The sequence below is a fragment of the Dasypus novemcinctus genome, chromosome 30, assembly GCF_030445035.2.
Source record: "Dasypus novemcinctus isolate mDasNov1 chromosome 30, mDasNov1.1.hap2, whole genome shotgun sequence".
Lineage (NCBI taxonomy): Eukaryota > Metazoa > Chordata > Mammalia > Cingulata > Dasypodidae > Dasypus > Dasypus novemcinctus.
The window spans coordinates 43,767,821-43,785,087 of NC_080702.1; the positions used below are offsets into that span (position 1 = coordinate 43,767,821).

General features: G+C 36.5%; 1 protein-coding gene across 1 annotated transcript; it reads left to right on the plus strand.

Annotated features, from left to right (window-relative positions):
• Positions 1 to 5,981: 5,981 nt before the first annotated feature.
• LOC101419637 (olfactory receptor 7A10-like) lies at positions 5,982 to 6,908 on the plus strand. Its single transcript, XM_058290431.1, has one exon. The coding sequence runs from the start codon at positions 5,982 to 5,984 to the stop codon at positions 6,906 to 6,908; it is 927 nt and encodes a 308-aa protein (XP_058146414.1).
• The last annotated feature ends 10,359 nt before the right edge of the window (positions 6,909 to 17,267 follow it).

Below are 17,267 nucleotides of genomic sequence, written 5' to 3' on the forward strand. Positions count from 1 at the left end.
TGAAAATATGCTCAGCTTCACTAACGATCAATGGAAGTGAAATTAAAATATCCAGGACATTTAACTTCTCAATAATCGCTTTGCTTAATAACTTATAATTCACATAGGTGGATAAGATATGTCAAAATATGAAAACTGTGAATAGAAAGTGATGTCCAATAAGGTTCTTACTCTTTTTTTGTTTGTTTTTTGTTTTTGTTTGTTTTGACCTGCATCCACCAGAGACCAAACATTCCTTGTTTGAAGAGGATCTATCCAGAAGTAGGAGCTTAATCCAAAAGAAGTCCTGGAATCTTTGAAGTTTAACTATTATTACTATCATGCCTGCCTGGGGGAATACAATGTGATGCCTAAGTGAGTATCCTCACTTTAGAAAGTCTGGTTTGGACACTACCTCTGCCCCTGAACTACCTCTGTAACTACTGAGCTAGTTACATAATTTCTGTAAATCCTTCCTTCCTCATCTGTAACAAAGGAACATGATATTAATCACATATAGGAGTTTCAAAACATTAAATGAGATGATACATATATATATAAAACTTAAACAGTGTTAATAATAGGATGTAATAATAGGATTTTGAAGTTGTTTCCCAAGAGCTAGGCTTTCACTAATTTGATTTAATTTGCATTTTTCAGATCCAGAATCTACTGTATATTCACCCGTTCACTGATCTGTTTGTCCCTCCATTCAGCAAATATATGTCAGCATGAAGTACATACCAAGATCTTTAATAGACACTGAGTTCAATTATGGATGATAGGGAAAATACATATTGAGATGAGCAGGAAAATTCCATAAAATAGATGTGACTCAAGGAAACTGATCCAGATGAAGAGGGGGTATCTAAGTGAATGTCATTCTCATAATATCAGAATACATCTTTGTAAATGAGTTCCCAAGGCAGGAGTTCCAAAACAGGTGTACATCCCATCAATACAGAGGATAAATATAATGCACACTAGGAAATTTATTTACATATATTTGAATATAGTTAAAATGGAAATTTTTAGGTCATATATATATATTACTAGAATAAAGGTTTAACCATATATCTGATAGGAGACTAACATCCTGCTATATAAAGAACTGCTTTATCTCAAAAATAAAAAGACAAACAACCCATTTGAAAAAAGGGGAAAAGATTTGAACAGACACTTCTCCAAAGAAGAAATATAAATGGCAAAAAAACACATGAAAAAATGTTCAAAATCACTAGCTATTAGGGAACTGCAAATCAAAACTACAAAGAGATACCATCTTACTCCTATTAAAAAAACAGAAGACTACAAGTGCTGGAGAGGATATGGAGGAATGGGAACACTCATCCACTGCTAGTAGGAATGCAGAAGGACCCAACCATTCTGTAGGACAGTTTGGCCATTTCTCAAACAAATAGCGATAGATTTGCCATACAACCCAGCAATTCCACTGCCAGGTATATACCCAGTAGAACTGAAAACAAGGACACAAACTGATATATGCACACCTATGTTCATAGTAGAATTATCCACTATTGCCAAAAGTTGGAATCAACTGAAATGCCCATCAACAGATCATTGGATAAATAAAATGTGGTATATGCATACTATGGAATACTAATCAGCTTTAAGAAGGTATACATTACAAACACATGCGATAACATGGATTGAATCTTGAGAACCCTATGTTGAGTGAAGCAAGCCACCAGGCATTGAAGGACAAAAATCTACATGCCATCTCTAATATGAAATAAGTAAACCATTTTGACAATGCTCTTTTTTATCAGTTGTAAAATATATTCCACAATAATGCAATTTGTTGTTGTTGGGGTAAAATATGGGAGCTGTGTAAGTTTTTTTGTAAGTTCACAACTATTACTATACACTTATTGTTTATGTAAGTATATGTATGAATTACATATATCAGTAAAATTTTTAAAGTAAAAAAATATATGGAATGATGTTCTGATACATGCTCCTACATGGGTAAACACTGAAGATATCATGTGAGTGAAATATTAAAGAAAGAAAAGAGAAATACTGTATGATCCTGCTCACCCGAAATACAAATTAATATAGAGAGAGATCATAGATTACAGTTTGCCAAGAGACTGAGGAAAGGGGAATGGAAAATTATTGCTTAATGTTTTCATATACTTTGTTTGAGGTTGCAAAAATTTTATGTAATATATTTTGATGATAGTGTAATATTGTGAATGTATTTCTTACCAGTAAATTGAACACATTGAAGTGATATAAAATGCAACTTTTTGAATGGCATTCGTTTCTATAATAAAAAGTTTAAAATACATAAAGTTTTTTTTCAGTCTTTACAAAAATAGATTATAATAGTTTTACTAACTAAATAAACTGAGCATCATTCAAGTACATGGGTGAAATGAAATGAGATATTCAACATAAGGTATGTGGTGCATAAAAATTTCTAAACATATTTTTACAAACACTAACCATTTTATATTATAGATGAGAGAATGCATTAGAGGTTTTAACTTGTGCGACATGCATAATATTCTTAATGCTTTAGAATAGCACAATGAACTAAAGACACACAGCACCCATGATCTTATATAAAATGAACATATTAATCCACTTGGTTGAGAGGAGATAGCAATTTTCTGATGGCAGATACTGTGCCTCTAACCTCACTTGGTTAACCTTTGGAAAACCAAGAGACCCAGCCAAGATGGATCCCTCAGTGTTAATTTTGGAGTAAATTTTAAGTCAATGGAAGGGTAAATTTGTTTCCAGTTTAGACTTATGGAAGACAGAGAGTTCTTGCAAGAGGAATATTAAACATTATATTCACCTGAGTCAAAACCTGGTGTCTGGAGAACAGAGAATCAATAAGAGAAACTTTCTGTCCAGACCAGTGTCCCACAGAGAAATGATTATTTAGGGATTGGAGCAACAAGAGGAAAGGTGACTAATGAGCACATAGAGGAAAGCTGTAAATATCCTATCTGCTGGACTCAGTTAACTTGTGTACCCTTGGGCTGGACAGCATTTGGCTGTTACTTTTGGGGTCCTAAGTCTAGTTTGGGGACAGATGCCTCAATACCTCCAGGTTTCTTGCTTTGGAATAAAACTACATTCTCCATCACCAACCACCCAAGTAGGAATTTGGACTTGGGCAGAAAGACCTTCTTACAGAGTCCATCAAGGTGAGACAGAGAGGCCAGTAGATCCTGCAGGAAAGAGTCAGGTGGTTGGACACCAAGAGATTTTACTCTAACTCTTCTGGAAGCTGATCTAGCCTAGCTCCGAGCAGACAGATCTTGCATTTGTTTTCTCACTTGCTCAGTTAATGAAACATTTTTATTATTATGTTAAAAAGGAAGTGTCCATTTGAGTCAGCAAGACAGGGCTCATTGTGGGTGACTCAGAGATGGGAATGAAAGCCCATGTAGCAGAAGGAATGACAAGGACAAAGCAGTTCCAGAAAATGGGGAATATCTATCCAAAGAACTTTGCATTTTAAGTGGGAATAGAGAAATGGGGTATTAACAGTGACAGAATATGCAATGAAGTGACACTCTGCTTCGTTATATTTAAGGTGAGATATATTTAAACAAGTGTCTGAAATGAGAGTAAATATTCAATGGAGGTAGATATCTCCTTGCAGCAGGATTTCCCAAGACAAATATTCTTACTTTGGGTATCAAATAAAAATGGAAATTTTAATTTTATGAGTAGAACAGGTTATACTACAACTTTTACTTGGCAATTTTTCTTTTACAGGTAAAGTTCATTAAATATATTGTTTATTAGCCATTTAAATTCCCCATTGCAAATTGTTTGCTTTTCTATACTAGCACCTGTTTTTCTTCATCATCCTTTTAAAAAATAATCTTTCAAACAAAGGTTCTCACGTTTTTCTCCAACTTTACTCTTTCCCATTTAGCTCCTCTATGTTTGTAAAGATCTATTTGGAAGAATATGTAAATGTCTTTCGTTGTTACATACGATCTACCCCCCATTGTTTTTCAAACTTAAAAATTTGTTTCCATCAAGTTGAAATATTGCTGATTTCCTTATTGTGTTTTTTTTCCTTTTGTGGTTAGATCTTTCGCTAAAAATGTATCAATGTTTGCCATCATTTGGAAGCTGTTCTTTCCATTGGAACACAGTTTGCTTTTATTCTCTTGATAATCTAGAGCAGTTTCCAGTCTGTGCTTGCTGAGAAGGATCCAGTGGAACTGAAACAGGGCTGTTGAATAGGGTCTGGGAGATGCAGAAAGAATGTGACATCGGAGAGTCAGAAGAAAAATATTCCTTATCTCATCACCAGTGATTGGCAATTCTTAAATAATAGGATGGAGAGATGCTAAGGTTTTTGCATGTATTGATTAAGTCTGTTAAGAGTTTTAGGAGGATAATGCCATAATGTTTACTATATAACTGAAAAGCTTAAGGTTCAAATTTTATCAACAAATACATAGCACATCTCAGACTGTAAATCAGGTTTATTTGATTCCAGAAATTTTGCATTTAACATTATTTAAAACCACTTCAAATACTCCACATTAAAAAAATCCCAACTTTATTTACTTGTTATATATTTTCAACTGTAAAATATTTGTTTATTCTCTTTGCTCATTTTACTCTTATAGTGTTCAATCTATATAGTTTCTTTTCACTGTAAAAATATACCACTGCCTTTGTCATTTGGATGAATTATTTTTTGTTCTTTTTTTTAGTTTTTCTTGGTTTCAAGGGGATATAACAGGGATTGTAATGCTGTCAGAACCAAGGAAATTTTTCTTCATCGTATTTTCTTAGGGAATACCCGAATTTATATCTTCTCTTTAATCCCTTCCTCTCTTAATATTGAGTGGATTTTCATGTTTCTTTAAGCACAGGACAGAAAGTGACCATAACAGAAGGCAACTCCTTCTTTTCATGTGTAAGGGAGACTTGTCAGCTGGAATTTCAGAGCACCATTTCAAAATATTTGGGAAACAGAAAATCTGATGTTGTCACTTGGGTTGTATTTACTCCTGAGCTGATCAGTGTGACTGAGTGTGAGAAGAGCATGGTGCTAACTTGGCCCTAAGATGCCAATGTGTTAATACTGTGTGCATGCATTTGCATATGTGTGTTTGATGGGGTATCTGAGCTCATATATTCTCATAGATGTCTCTTATAATATAGAGTCTAGATGCAATTTCACAAATGCCAAAAAGATTCATTCCTTTAGTTCCATTCCTTTAGTTTTGCAATAAAATTAATGAAATGTGAGAGATACAGCATATGGAGAAAGGATTGAGTTTGAAATTTCAGCAGCACCAATGCCACCTTGTTTATAAAAGTCCTATGAATTAATCTCTCTCCATTGTCTTCTTTTCATTCCCCTGTTACATGGGGTTCTTTGTTCACCCAGAACATTTGAAACAAGTCCTCCATAAAAGTCTTTGGCCTGGATGTTCTCTCTGCTGGGCACAGATTTCCTTTTAGGTCCTCATGTCTCCTGCCTTCTTTCCCTTGAGGTGCCCTTTCAAATTTCACATTTTATATTGGATATTCCTTAACACAAGTGAAAAATAGAACCCTCACTTCACTCTGTCTTTGCCTACTTCCTTTTCCTTAATGCAAATATAATCAGCCGATTTGTAATATGATTATGACTATATTCTTTATCTTCAGAATGTTGGGACTTTTGGGTTATAGCATTGTAGACTCATTACCTCATCTATACTTTCCCTTAGTCATCAACTCAATATATATTCAACAAATGAACGAATTTCTCATGAAATCCACAGAGTTCATTTATGCTTGGTGAAGGGATGACTTTTGGGAATGGAATTGTTAATCAGACCTGGCACTAGAAATATCCTAATGGAATGAGATCCGTACAAATAATACAGAGTGCAAAATTTCACTGAAATAGACCATGTTAGCATTTCTTTTGGATAGTACTACTTGTTTATATGAAAACTAGACAAGTTCCTTTTCGATTTTCTGTTAGTCACATCAACCACATGGGACCTGGGAATGAAACACAAATTTCAGAATTTCTTCTCCTGGGATTTTCAGAAGCTTCAGAATTGCAGCCACTTCTCTTTGGGCTGTTCCTGTCTATGTACCTGGTCACCATCTTTGGGAATCTGCTCATCATCCTGGCAATCATCTCAGACTCCCACCTCCACACACCCATGTACTTCTTCCTCTCCATCCTGTCCCTTTGTGACATTGGTTTATCCTCCACCACTGTTCCAAAGATGCTGATGAACATCCAGATGCAGAGCAGAGTCATAACCTATGGAGGCTGCATCACGCAGATGTACTGTTTCTTGCTCTTTGCAGGGTTGGATGACTTCCTCCTGGCAGTGATGGCCTATGACCGTTTCGTGGCCATCTGCCACCCCTTGCACTACATGGTCATCATGAACCCCTGGCTCTGTGTCCTGCTGGTCCTGGGGTCCTGGGCCATGAGTGTTATGCAATCCTGTTCACAGGGGCTAATGGTGCTACGACTGTCCTTTTGTACACATAAGGAAATTCCCCACTTCTGTGAACTTTGTCAGATGGTCCAACTGGCCTATTCTGACACCTTCTTCAATTACCTAGTGACATATTTTTTAACTGGATTGCTGGGTGGGGGTCCTCTAGCTGGAATCCTTGTCTCTTACTTTAAGATTGTGTCCTCTCTACGTGCAATCTCCTCAACTCAGGGGAAGTACAAAGCATTTTCCACCTGTGCATCTCACCTCTCAGTGGTCTCTTTATTTTATTGTACAAGCATAGGGGTGTACCTCAGTCCTGCTGCTTCACACAACACACATTCAGGTGCACCAGCTGCAGTGATGTACACCATGGTTATACCTATGCTGAACCCCTACATCTACAGTCTCAGGAATAAAGACATAAAAGGGGCTCTGAAAAAATTCTTTGGGAGGAAAGCCTGAAAAGTGTCATTTGTCCTGTTGTGGTGGGAAAGTTGGTTTTAGCAGCTCTCAAGCTCTCAGAGCAAAAATTTTACTCTTTTTTGCTCAGAATGTAGATGTAGAACATTCTAGAGTCAAGATAACTGCAAATATGATGAAGGAAAGTATTTAATACATTGTGTAACTAGAGCAACTTTTAACCCTGATGGTGAAAATTTTCTTCTTGAAGAATGCAAGTTTCATTTCCATGTGTAAGGAGATTTTTATTGGATTACAGGAATGGATTGATATTCGATATTATTTTATTTGATCACCTTTCCATTTTTAATTAAATCTTGTTTAATTTAATAGAATATAGTGTAACTCACAAAGTTCTTTTTTTTACCCATCCAACTTCCCCCCAAGTAATTTATTTATTTATTTTTCATTGTGGCACATTCATTGCATGTGATGAATACATTTTGCAGCACTGCTGCACCACATGGATTAGAGTTTACATTGTAGTTTACACTCTCCCTCAGTACATTCAGTGGTTTATGGCAGGATATATAATGTCCAGCATCTGTCCCTGCAATATCATTTAGGGCAACTCCTGGCTATGATTTTCCAAGTCCCGAAAATGCCCCCACATTTCATCTCTTCCTCCCTCTTCCTGTGGTAAAGTGGACCTTTCTGTTTTTGTTAGAATACTTCCAGTGTTGCCTACAAATACACCTTCTTGTTTTCCTCTGAACAGAATATCTACCCCTTTGCAAAATTATGGTATAAATTTTAAAGAGTAGGCAGTTAACTATCTACCATGCATTCTTCATCTCTTATTTTGTCAATGCTGTCTTCTATATACTTAATCAAATGATTATACACAAGAGGTTGAAAATCTGCCTAATAATGACTCTTGTAATGGAATGCTATGATTCAGAGCCATGAGTTATTACTGCACAAATATCTGTGTCCTTGCAAACACTGCTGGTTACCAGGAAAATAACAACAATGGTAGTTTCCTTCTAATATGGGTATCTGCAGATAAATTGAACTGCACAGTGATTATAAATGCTGTCTTTAAATAACTGAAGGAATGCTGAACATACAGACTGCTGATCATTCTGAATGATTCACTTTTGTTCACATTCATTATTATATCAGTCAGCTGTTGATGCATGTATTAGTCAGCCAAAGGTTTGCTGATACAAAGTACCAAAACTCTGTTGGCTTTATAAAGGGTATTTATTTGGGATAGAATGTTTCACTCACAAGGTCCTAAAGTGTCCAACTTATGTTACTAAGAGATACCTTCTCACTCGAAGTCATTGATCACCTATTGAAGCAAGATGTAAGTTGATGTCTGTGAGGGTTCAGCCTTCCTTTTCCTCTCTTTTTTCTCTTTATGTTTTTAGTGCTACATTAAAAAAATATGAGGTCCCATATACCCCCCACTCCCCTCACCACACTTCTCCCATATCAACAATGTCTTTCATCACCATGGAACATTCATTGCATTTGATGAATACATTTTGGAGCACTGCTGCACCACATGGATAATGGTTTACATTATAGTTTACACTTTCCCCCAGTCCACCCAGTGGGCCATGGCAGGACATACAATGTCCAACAACTGTCCCTGCAGTACCACCCAGGACAACTCCAAGTTCTGAAAATGCCTCCACATATCTCTTTTTCCTTCTCCCTACCCTCAGTAGCTACCATGGCCTCTTTTTCCACATCAATGCTGCATTTATCCCAGCTTCTTCTGATCTCAACTGTAGGCTGGCATAAGGCTCATCTCTCTCCATGGGGCTCATTTCTTTCCAGGCTCACCTGCTCTGTTCTCTTCACAAGGTAAACTATAAACTATCAGGCTCATCTCTTTTCTGGGACCTCAGCTGTGTCTAATGAATTATCTCTATCTCTCTGTGTTTTTCTCCTATGGGTCTACTTCCATGTAAGAATCTGTCTTACCAGCCCAACAACGGGCTGGGACTCAAAGCTGAGTTACACTTAAATGATGTGATTGAATCAAAACCCTAATCTTAACAATTTAACCAGACCTCTTAGCTGAGTCCAATACAATCAAAAGATTATCACACCCAGAGGAAGGACGAGTTTACAAACATCATATCTCCTTTTGGAATTCATAAATAATCTCAAACTTGCATAGTACATAATGAGTCTTCCTATAATTAAATGGTTTAAATGATGCTTTTAATACTGCTTTGTTGTCAATAGGCTGGATCTGTTTGTTCTTCTACAGGGCCTTCATGATTGTGTGATCAACTTTGTGTTTCTTAGGAAAGCTCTGCTGATCTCGTCTGAGGTATTTTACATATTGGGGGTTTAACTGGCCCTAGGGAGGTCTCATTGGCCTCAACCATGTCTACTAGGCTTTGCTCAACATGCGCTTTCATCCTGTAGCTGGCCAGCCTGGGAATTGTTCATATGACAGATTTAAGAAGAAAAGTCTTCTTGAGGCACTTCCGTTTCAGCATATATTCTTAGCCAAGGGAAACAATATGCTTTAAGTACTGTGTAGTATCAAATGTGGATTAAAAGACCCACAGAGTCACACTGAAAAGGCATGGATTCTGGGAAATGAGTCATTTTAGTCTGTCAAGTTGGTATGATGAAAACCACAGGTTTGTTGGTGTAAACAATAATTTTTTTCATCTCAGCTCTAGAAGCAAGAAATCCAAAATCTAGGTCTCTGCCAAAAGTTTGTCCTCCCAGAGCCTGTAGTGTTCTGCTGTTGGCTTGCTGCAATTCTTAGGGTTCCATGGTTTCCAACTTTGCCTCTGGCTTCTTACTTATGACTTCTAATGACTCTGTGTTTGATTTGCTTATAAAGAGCCCAGAATTATGGATTAAAGCCCACCCTGATTTAATTTGGCCTCATGTAAATAGAATCTATGGAGATTGCATTCTTATTTTGCTCCCTACATAAACTAATTGTGACATCTTCAAGGATCCTATTTCCAAATGATTTCACACACAGAGGTCTGGAGGTTAGATCTTTAACGTATCTTTTGTGGGACACATGCTTCATTTCCCAAAACGTGGAAACTTTGTGTCATCTCTGCATCCATGTTGTTGTATGTGATTGTAGACCAACCACACTCATTCATGTAGCATATACATCGCTTTATCTGTCTTAATGGGAATTTGATACATTTTAGTTTGGGAACTACCACCAATCGTTTCTTTAAAATACTGCTTAATGTCTTAGTGAGAAAACCTTTGGCACTGAATTTGTGAAAGAGCAAAGCACAGAACCAGAAAAAAAGTTGAGAGTGGAAGGCAGTGAATGCAGAATCCCCATCCATAGCCGGAGACTGACATGGCATATGATTCTTAATAAATGGACTTCTCTCTCTTCTGGAAAGTGCTGCTCACTACCAGTTCACCTCACTCTGTATCTCTGGGTTTCTTAAACTTTCTTTCATTATTGCCCCCTAAGGAACATTTTTAGATATTTTCCCCTTCATAACCCTTTTCTTCACCAATGATTATTTATTTTATTTTTCTTTTTATTATCTTTTTAAAAGATACATAGATCACACAAATATTACATTACACTGAAATTTTAATGACCCAGGTATTTTTGTTGTGATCACTTAGAATATCATAGATCATTATAATATCTAATTGTTTAATAACCTAAGCAAATAGCTTTTTGCTTCTATCATATGATTTTTAAATTCATTCCTTGTGTGCATTAACTTTCAAGTAGAAAACAGAATATAATTGGCCTGATTATTACAAGTGCCAATGAAATAACCACTTCTACCCTTACCAGCTTTTTCATTAGTGGGACATGTTACAAATACTCAAAAATTTCTCATGAGTAGATTATCTCTTTAGGGGCATCATTGAGATACAAGTAATAGGAAGCAGAACTAAAACAGTAACTTATGCAAACTAATGGTCAATTAATATATGTCACAGGTCTAAAGTTATAGAATCCATGGCTAGCACAGCAACTCAATGAGCTAATAAGGACTTAGTCTTCTTTTACATTTTCCCACAACTTCCGCAATGTGTGGTTGTCACCTTTGTGGTCACAGGGTAGCTGTTGCAACTATGGACAGTGAATCCATATACCAATTAGGGAGAATAGGAGAAGACTCAAGGGTGCAGTACAAGTTGAGTGCCTCACATGCGCCATAAAATCCTTGTATTGAAGTTTATTGTATATATGGAAAAGTTCTATATCAGAAGTTTAATGAATTTTCAAAATCTGGATGTATACTAGAACCAGACCGAACCAAAAAACCAGGACTTATCAAGACCTGCCTCTCCACAAAGCTTATTTTATGCCAACTCCAGGCATGTCTACTGCCAACAGGGTAAGCACTGTCCAGGCTTGTAATAGCTTAGATTATTTTTGCCTCTTTAAAACTTTATTAAAAAAATGCATTCTTTTGTGTTTGGATTTTGCGCTCAATAGTATGCTCCTGACTCTATTTTTAAACACACAACAGACGTAACTTAACACCAATGTATTAGTTGCCAATGGGGTGCTGATGCAAAATACCAGTAGCCTGCTGGATTTTGTAATGGGTATATATTTGGGGTAGGATCTTACAGACACCAGGCTATAAAGCATAAGTTATTTCCCTCAACAAAGTCTATTTCCATGTGTTCGAGCAAGATGGCTGGCAATGTCTGCCAGGTTTTAGGCTTCCTGGGTTCCTTTCTTCCCTGGTCTTGTTTCTCTCTGAGCTTAGCTCCTCTGTTTTCTCCACAAGGTCAGCTGTAGGCTATGAGCCTCTCTAGGATTTGCCTCTCTCCACAAGGTCAGCTGTAAGCTATCAGGCAACTGGCTCTGTCTCTCTCCCCAGGGTTTCTGCCATGTATAAGGAGCTGTCTTTATTCCTCTGTGTTCTTCTCCTGGCTCTAGGCGTCCCTTCCTGGGGCTTTCTTCTCTTTCTACCTTTTTTCTTTATTTTCTTTTAAATGTTACATTAAAAAATATGAGGTCCTCATATATCCCCCACTCCCCTCACCCCACTCCTCCCACATCAACAATCTCTCCCATCATCGTGGCACATTCATTGTATTTGGTGAATACATTTTGGAGCACTGCTGCACCACATGGACAGTGGTCCACATGGTAGTCTACACTCTCCCCGAGTCCACCCTTGGTCCATGGCAGGACAGAGAGTGTCCAGCATCTGTCCCTGCAGCACCACCCAAGACAACTCCCAATCCTGAAAATGCCCCCACATCACTCTTCTTCCTCCCTCTCCCTACCAACAGCAGCCAATGTGGCCACTTTCTCCACATCAATCCTACAATTTCTTCCATTACTAATCACAATAGTTCCACAACAGAAAACCAGTAAGTTCACTCTAATCCATACTCTATTCCTCCATCCTGTGGACCCTGGGATGGTTATATCCAGTCCCCCTTCACATCAAGAGGGGGCTTAGATTCCACATGGATGATGGATGCAATTCTGCTTACAGTTGTAGGCACTCGTGACTCCCTGGTGTTGTGGTTGACCTTCTTCACCTCCCTGTTAGCTGGCCAGGGTAAGTCCAATAAACCAGAGAGTAGGAGATGCAAGTCTGCAGAGGCTCAGGGCCTGGTTGTCACATGAACATATTCTCTTACTCTACACAACAACAAACCACTTCTTGATCAGATTGTGATGTGTGATGAAAAGTGGATTTTATACAATAACCAGTGATGACCAGCTCAGTGGTCCAACCGAGAAGCAGTTCCCAAAGCCAAACTGGCAACAAAAAAAAGGTCATGGTCATTGTTTGGTGGTCTGTTGCCAGTCTGGTCCACTATAGCTTTATGAATCCTGGTGAAACCATTTCACCCGAGAACTATGCTCAGCAAATTGATGAGATGCACTGAAAACTGCAATGCCTGCAACTGGCATTGGTCAGTAGAAAGGGCCCAATTCTTCTCTTTCTTCCATGTGCTTACTTGCCAGAGCTCCAGCACAAGACTCCAGCATCATACTCCAAATCAAAACTCCAACATCAGATATCCAACTCTGTCATTTGTCATGTCTTTTATCTGTGAGTCCCCACCCCCCAAAGGTTGGGAACTCAATCCCCTAATGACATGGCCCAATCAAATCTCTAATCATAATTTAATCTTCCCCAGGTGCAGAACAATTTACAAACATAATCCAATATCTATTTTTAGAATTCATAACTATATCAAGCTGCTACAACCAATTACTGAAGTTATTTGAAATGGGATGAATAATGTAAAATTGCATGGGACTTCTAAAAGAAATTACAAATAATCCCAGGTAAAAGAAATAAATAGAAATGAGAACATAATCGATGGGTTCAAGTACAATAAAAACCTTCATGTTAAAAACATCTGGAAGAAAATAAACTGCTAATGAAAAACCAGCAGGTATATTTAGAATACATTGAGTCTTACAACACATAATGTAGATATATCAATAAATCTGTTGGTCTAATTGGAAAAAAAATTCTCAAGAAAAATAATTAAGGAATGTAAACCAACAATTTAGAAAGAATTTATATGAATATTATAATCATGAAAAGATGCCCAACTTCACTAATTATCAAAGAAGAAGAAATGAAGTAATGTAGGAAAACAAATTTCTCTAAATCAGAAAGATTCTATTGTTTAACTACTACTGTTATAAGGCTTAGTGTCAATATATGACGCTTAAGACACTAGCTTCAATTTAGACAGCCTTGGGTTTGACCTTCTCTCTGTTAACCAAAGCTGTGATATTGAGCTAGCTTCCTTATTTCTGTAAGCTCTTCCTTCCTCATCTGTAAATAGTGGAAAATATTCCTACTCAGATATAAGTTATTGCAAGAAGTAAATGAGACAATGTGTAGAAAATGTTTAAACAGTGTTGCCACATACTTTTCTATTTGAAAAATTAATCAATTAATTAATAGGCATTGGTTAAATTGGCTAATAATTATTAATTGAATAAATTAATACATCAATTTTATGAATTCAGTATGCTTGCATTTCTTTGGTGCACACACCACTTTATATTTAACCATCCAGCCATTCTGGTCACTCAATTCAACAAATATACAATGAGCATAAATGCCATACCAAGGACTCTATTAGGCATTGTGTTGAAAAAGATTGATAGATATAGTCTGAAAGTCAAGTAATCCACATTGTGATGACTGGAAAAGTTTAGAAATTTGACATGATTGAAAAGTAAGTGAATGAGCTGAAATTTTGTGGCTGATTTTATTCACAGAACCCTTCAAAACATACTTTGTAAGTTAATTTTCAAGGGAGCATTTTCAAAATAGGCATAGGTAAAATCACCTCTGATGAAATATATTAAATGTGTGAGATAAGATACATTTTAAACAAAATCCAAATCATTAGTATAGATAACAAAGAATATATCAGTTTCAGTTTAAAAAGATTAAAATTACCAGTTAGGAATTGAAAAAGGCGATGCAAGATATGTTTGTAAATAGTAAAGATGAGAGCAGGAAAAGCCCAAAGGAAGATTAAAGGAATGATTTGCTTAAAAATCTGTAAAACCAGATGTAGTAAAAATGTTGATTTCTGGTATTCAGCATTTTGGGAGAATTTTCAACATTTTTTTCTTTTTCCATATCCAATTTTTAAATTAGAGAAGTTCTGAGCTTATCAAATAAACATGTATAATGTGCAGAATTCCCATATATCACCCCTCCATCAACATCTTGCATTGTTATGGAATATTTATTATAGATTATGAAAGAACACCATCAAAATATTACTACTATGGTCTATACTTACATTTGGTGCATTTTTCCATACATCCCTTATTAGTAATACCATTAATATTGATATATTACCTTCTTTATACTTGATGCAAGAATATTTCAATATTGCTGTTAACTATAATATCTAAGTTTCATTAACTGCATTTTTTCCCATGCATCACCATGTTCTTACCACCTTCTAATAATGACATACATTTGTTCTAGTTCATAGAAGAACATTCTTGTATTTGTACTAATAACCACAGTCATCATCCCCCTCTGGATTCACTGTTTTTCAGTCAGTAGATTATTCTCTAGCTTTCTGTCAACTGATATTTACATGATCAAAATTGTCCCTTTCAGCCACAGTCACACTTATAAACAACCTGTTTTATTTATTACTTAATATATATGTGTTACCATCGAATCTACCTATTTCCACACATTTACAGTCCAGCTAATTAAAATTTTACATTGTTGTTTTCACCTTTAGGCAATAGTGAATAATCTTGCTATGAACATGGGTGTGGCATATCTTTTTGTGTCCCTGTGTTTATTTCTTCTGGATGATTACATCCTAGTAGAGGATTTGTCCGATTATAAGGCATTTCTATGAATATATTTACTTTCATGAAGAACTTCCAAATTGTCTTCCACAGAGACTGCACTATTGTACATTCCCACCTGAGTGAAGGAGTGTTTCTGTTTTTCCAAATGTACACCATTACTTGCAGGATTCTGTTCTTTTTAAAAAAATGACCATTCCATGAGGTGTTAGAGCATATCTCATTGTAGTTTTGATTTGCATTTCCCTAATAGCCAGTTAAAATTTTCAACAGTTGTATTTCATCTTTGGAAATATGTCTACTTAAGACTTAGGCCCATTTTTAAATTGGATTGCTTGCCCTTTTATCATTCAGTTATAACCTCTTTAAGTAATACAGAAATAAAACCCTTATTGGATATGTGATACTCCCATTGAATAGCCTGTCTTTCCATCTTCTTTCTTTTTAAAAATTTTAATTTTAATTTTTAAAGAAGCTTTAGAATAAGTAAACATTACATAAAAATATACTGGATTCCCATATGGCACACCCTTCCCAATCCCACATTTTCCCACATTAGCAACAACCTCCATTACTGTGGCACATTTGCACCATTGAAGCATTGCTACTAACTGTGAACTAAAGTTTCACTACATTTTACTCTCTATCCTTCACAATTTGGTAGATTATGAAAAAATATATAAAGTCTTGTATCCATCATTACAATTCCATGCAGGACGATTCCAAAGTCCCCAAAATCTCCCCATTTCACACCTATTCTTTCCTCACCTTCCCTTCAGAAACTCTGGTGATCACTACCTTTATATCAATGATAAATTTTCTTCCATTGCCAGAATAACAATTTGTCTGTAATAGAATACTAATAAGTCTACTTTAGCCCATAGTTCATTCCTGAATCTTGAGGATTTTGAAATGGGAATGACCACTCTTTCCAACTGAGAGTGGTTTAAGTCACATGGGGCAGGTGGACAGAACCATTTTGCTTGCAGTTCCAGACATTCTCTGTTCCTTGGGATGGACTTTGTCCATCATCATCTTCTCGTCCACTGTCCTCGGTGCTGTCAATGAACTGGAAAGTAGGTTTTGCAATTCTGCTGAGATTCAGGGCTCAACTCTCACATGGAAGGACCAAAAATTTAAGTCTCTAGAACATATATTTAACAAGTATAGTGCTAATTTTAGGTTCAAATAAAAGGGTCAGAAGAGCCAAAAGTGGGGAAATTATAAATGAGTTTAAGTCTGTTACACTGGGAGTATAAACTCAGAGTAAGGCCTATTGACAGGGTGTTGAATTCCTGAGTTTGTCTGTTCCAGTTGTAGTGCCTGGATGTCTATAAAGCCCTCAGGAGCTCCACCATTTAAGGCACTGTTTACTCTGGCAGTCAATAAACCCTATTGAGATTTGCATAATTATAAACTCTGAATGATGTACTGACTCAATTTGACATGTCATAGCTATAAAAACTCATTAGTAGTTAATATCCCCCCTTTTGGTCAAGGCCAGATTCTAGATGCATTGCTATTTGGTGCTTGGTAATAATCCCTCAGTGCCAGGGAGGCTCATCCTAGAGTCATGTCCCACACAGGGGAGAAGGAATTGCATTATTGTGAGTCTGGCTTAGGGAGAGGCCATATTTGAGCAACAAGGAGGTTTTCAGGAGGCAACTCTTAGGCAATATATAATACTAGGCTAAGTTTCAATATCACAAGAAAAGGTACATAAGTATAATCATCAATATCAAGAGCCTGTTGTGATGGTTTTTCTTACTTGACTAGGCACTGCCCTTGTATGAGGGTAATTCTTGCTGTTCTGTTACAGATACTAGCAGGACAGGAATTCAATATTCTTTTGCTTATTGTTTGGGTCTCCACACATCTAACCAACACCTATGAACACTTGAACATATTAATATGTCTTAGATGCATGTCCAAGATACACCCCTCCATACACATCCCTCTATCACTGACACCCCATAAAAGTGATCCTTTCCTGTCACAGTTATGATGCTTCTGTGATCCAAAACCTCACCAAAAAAAGGTCAACAAAATAACAAAATACAATTTAAAAATGAAATAATAATATTTTTAAAAAT

What these genes read in the sequence shown, in the direction of transcription:
- LOC101419637 (XM_058290431.1), top strand. Translation starts at nt 5,982, where the DNA reads ATGGGACCTGGGAATGAAACACAAATTTCAGAATTTCTTCTCCTGGGA.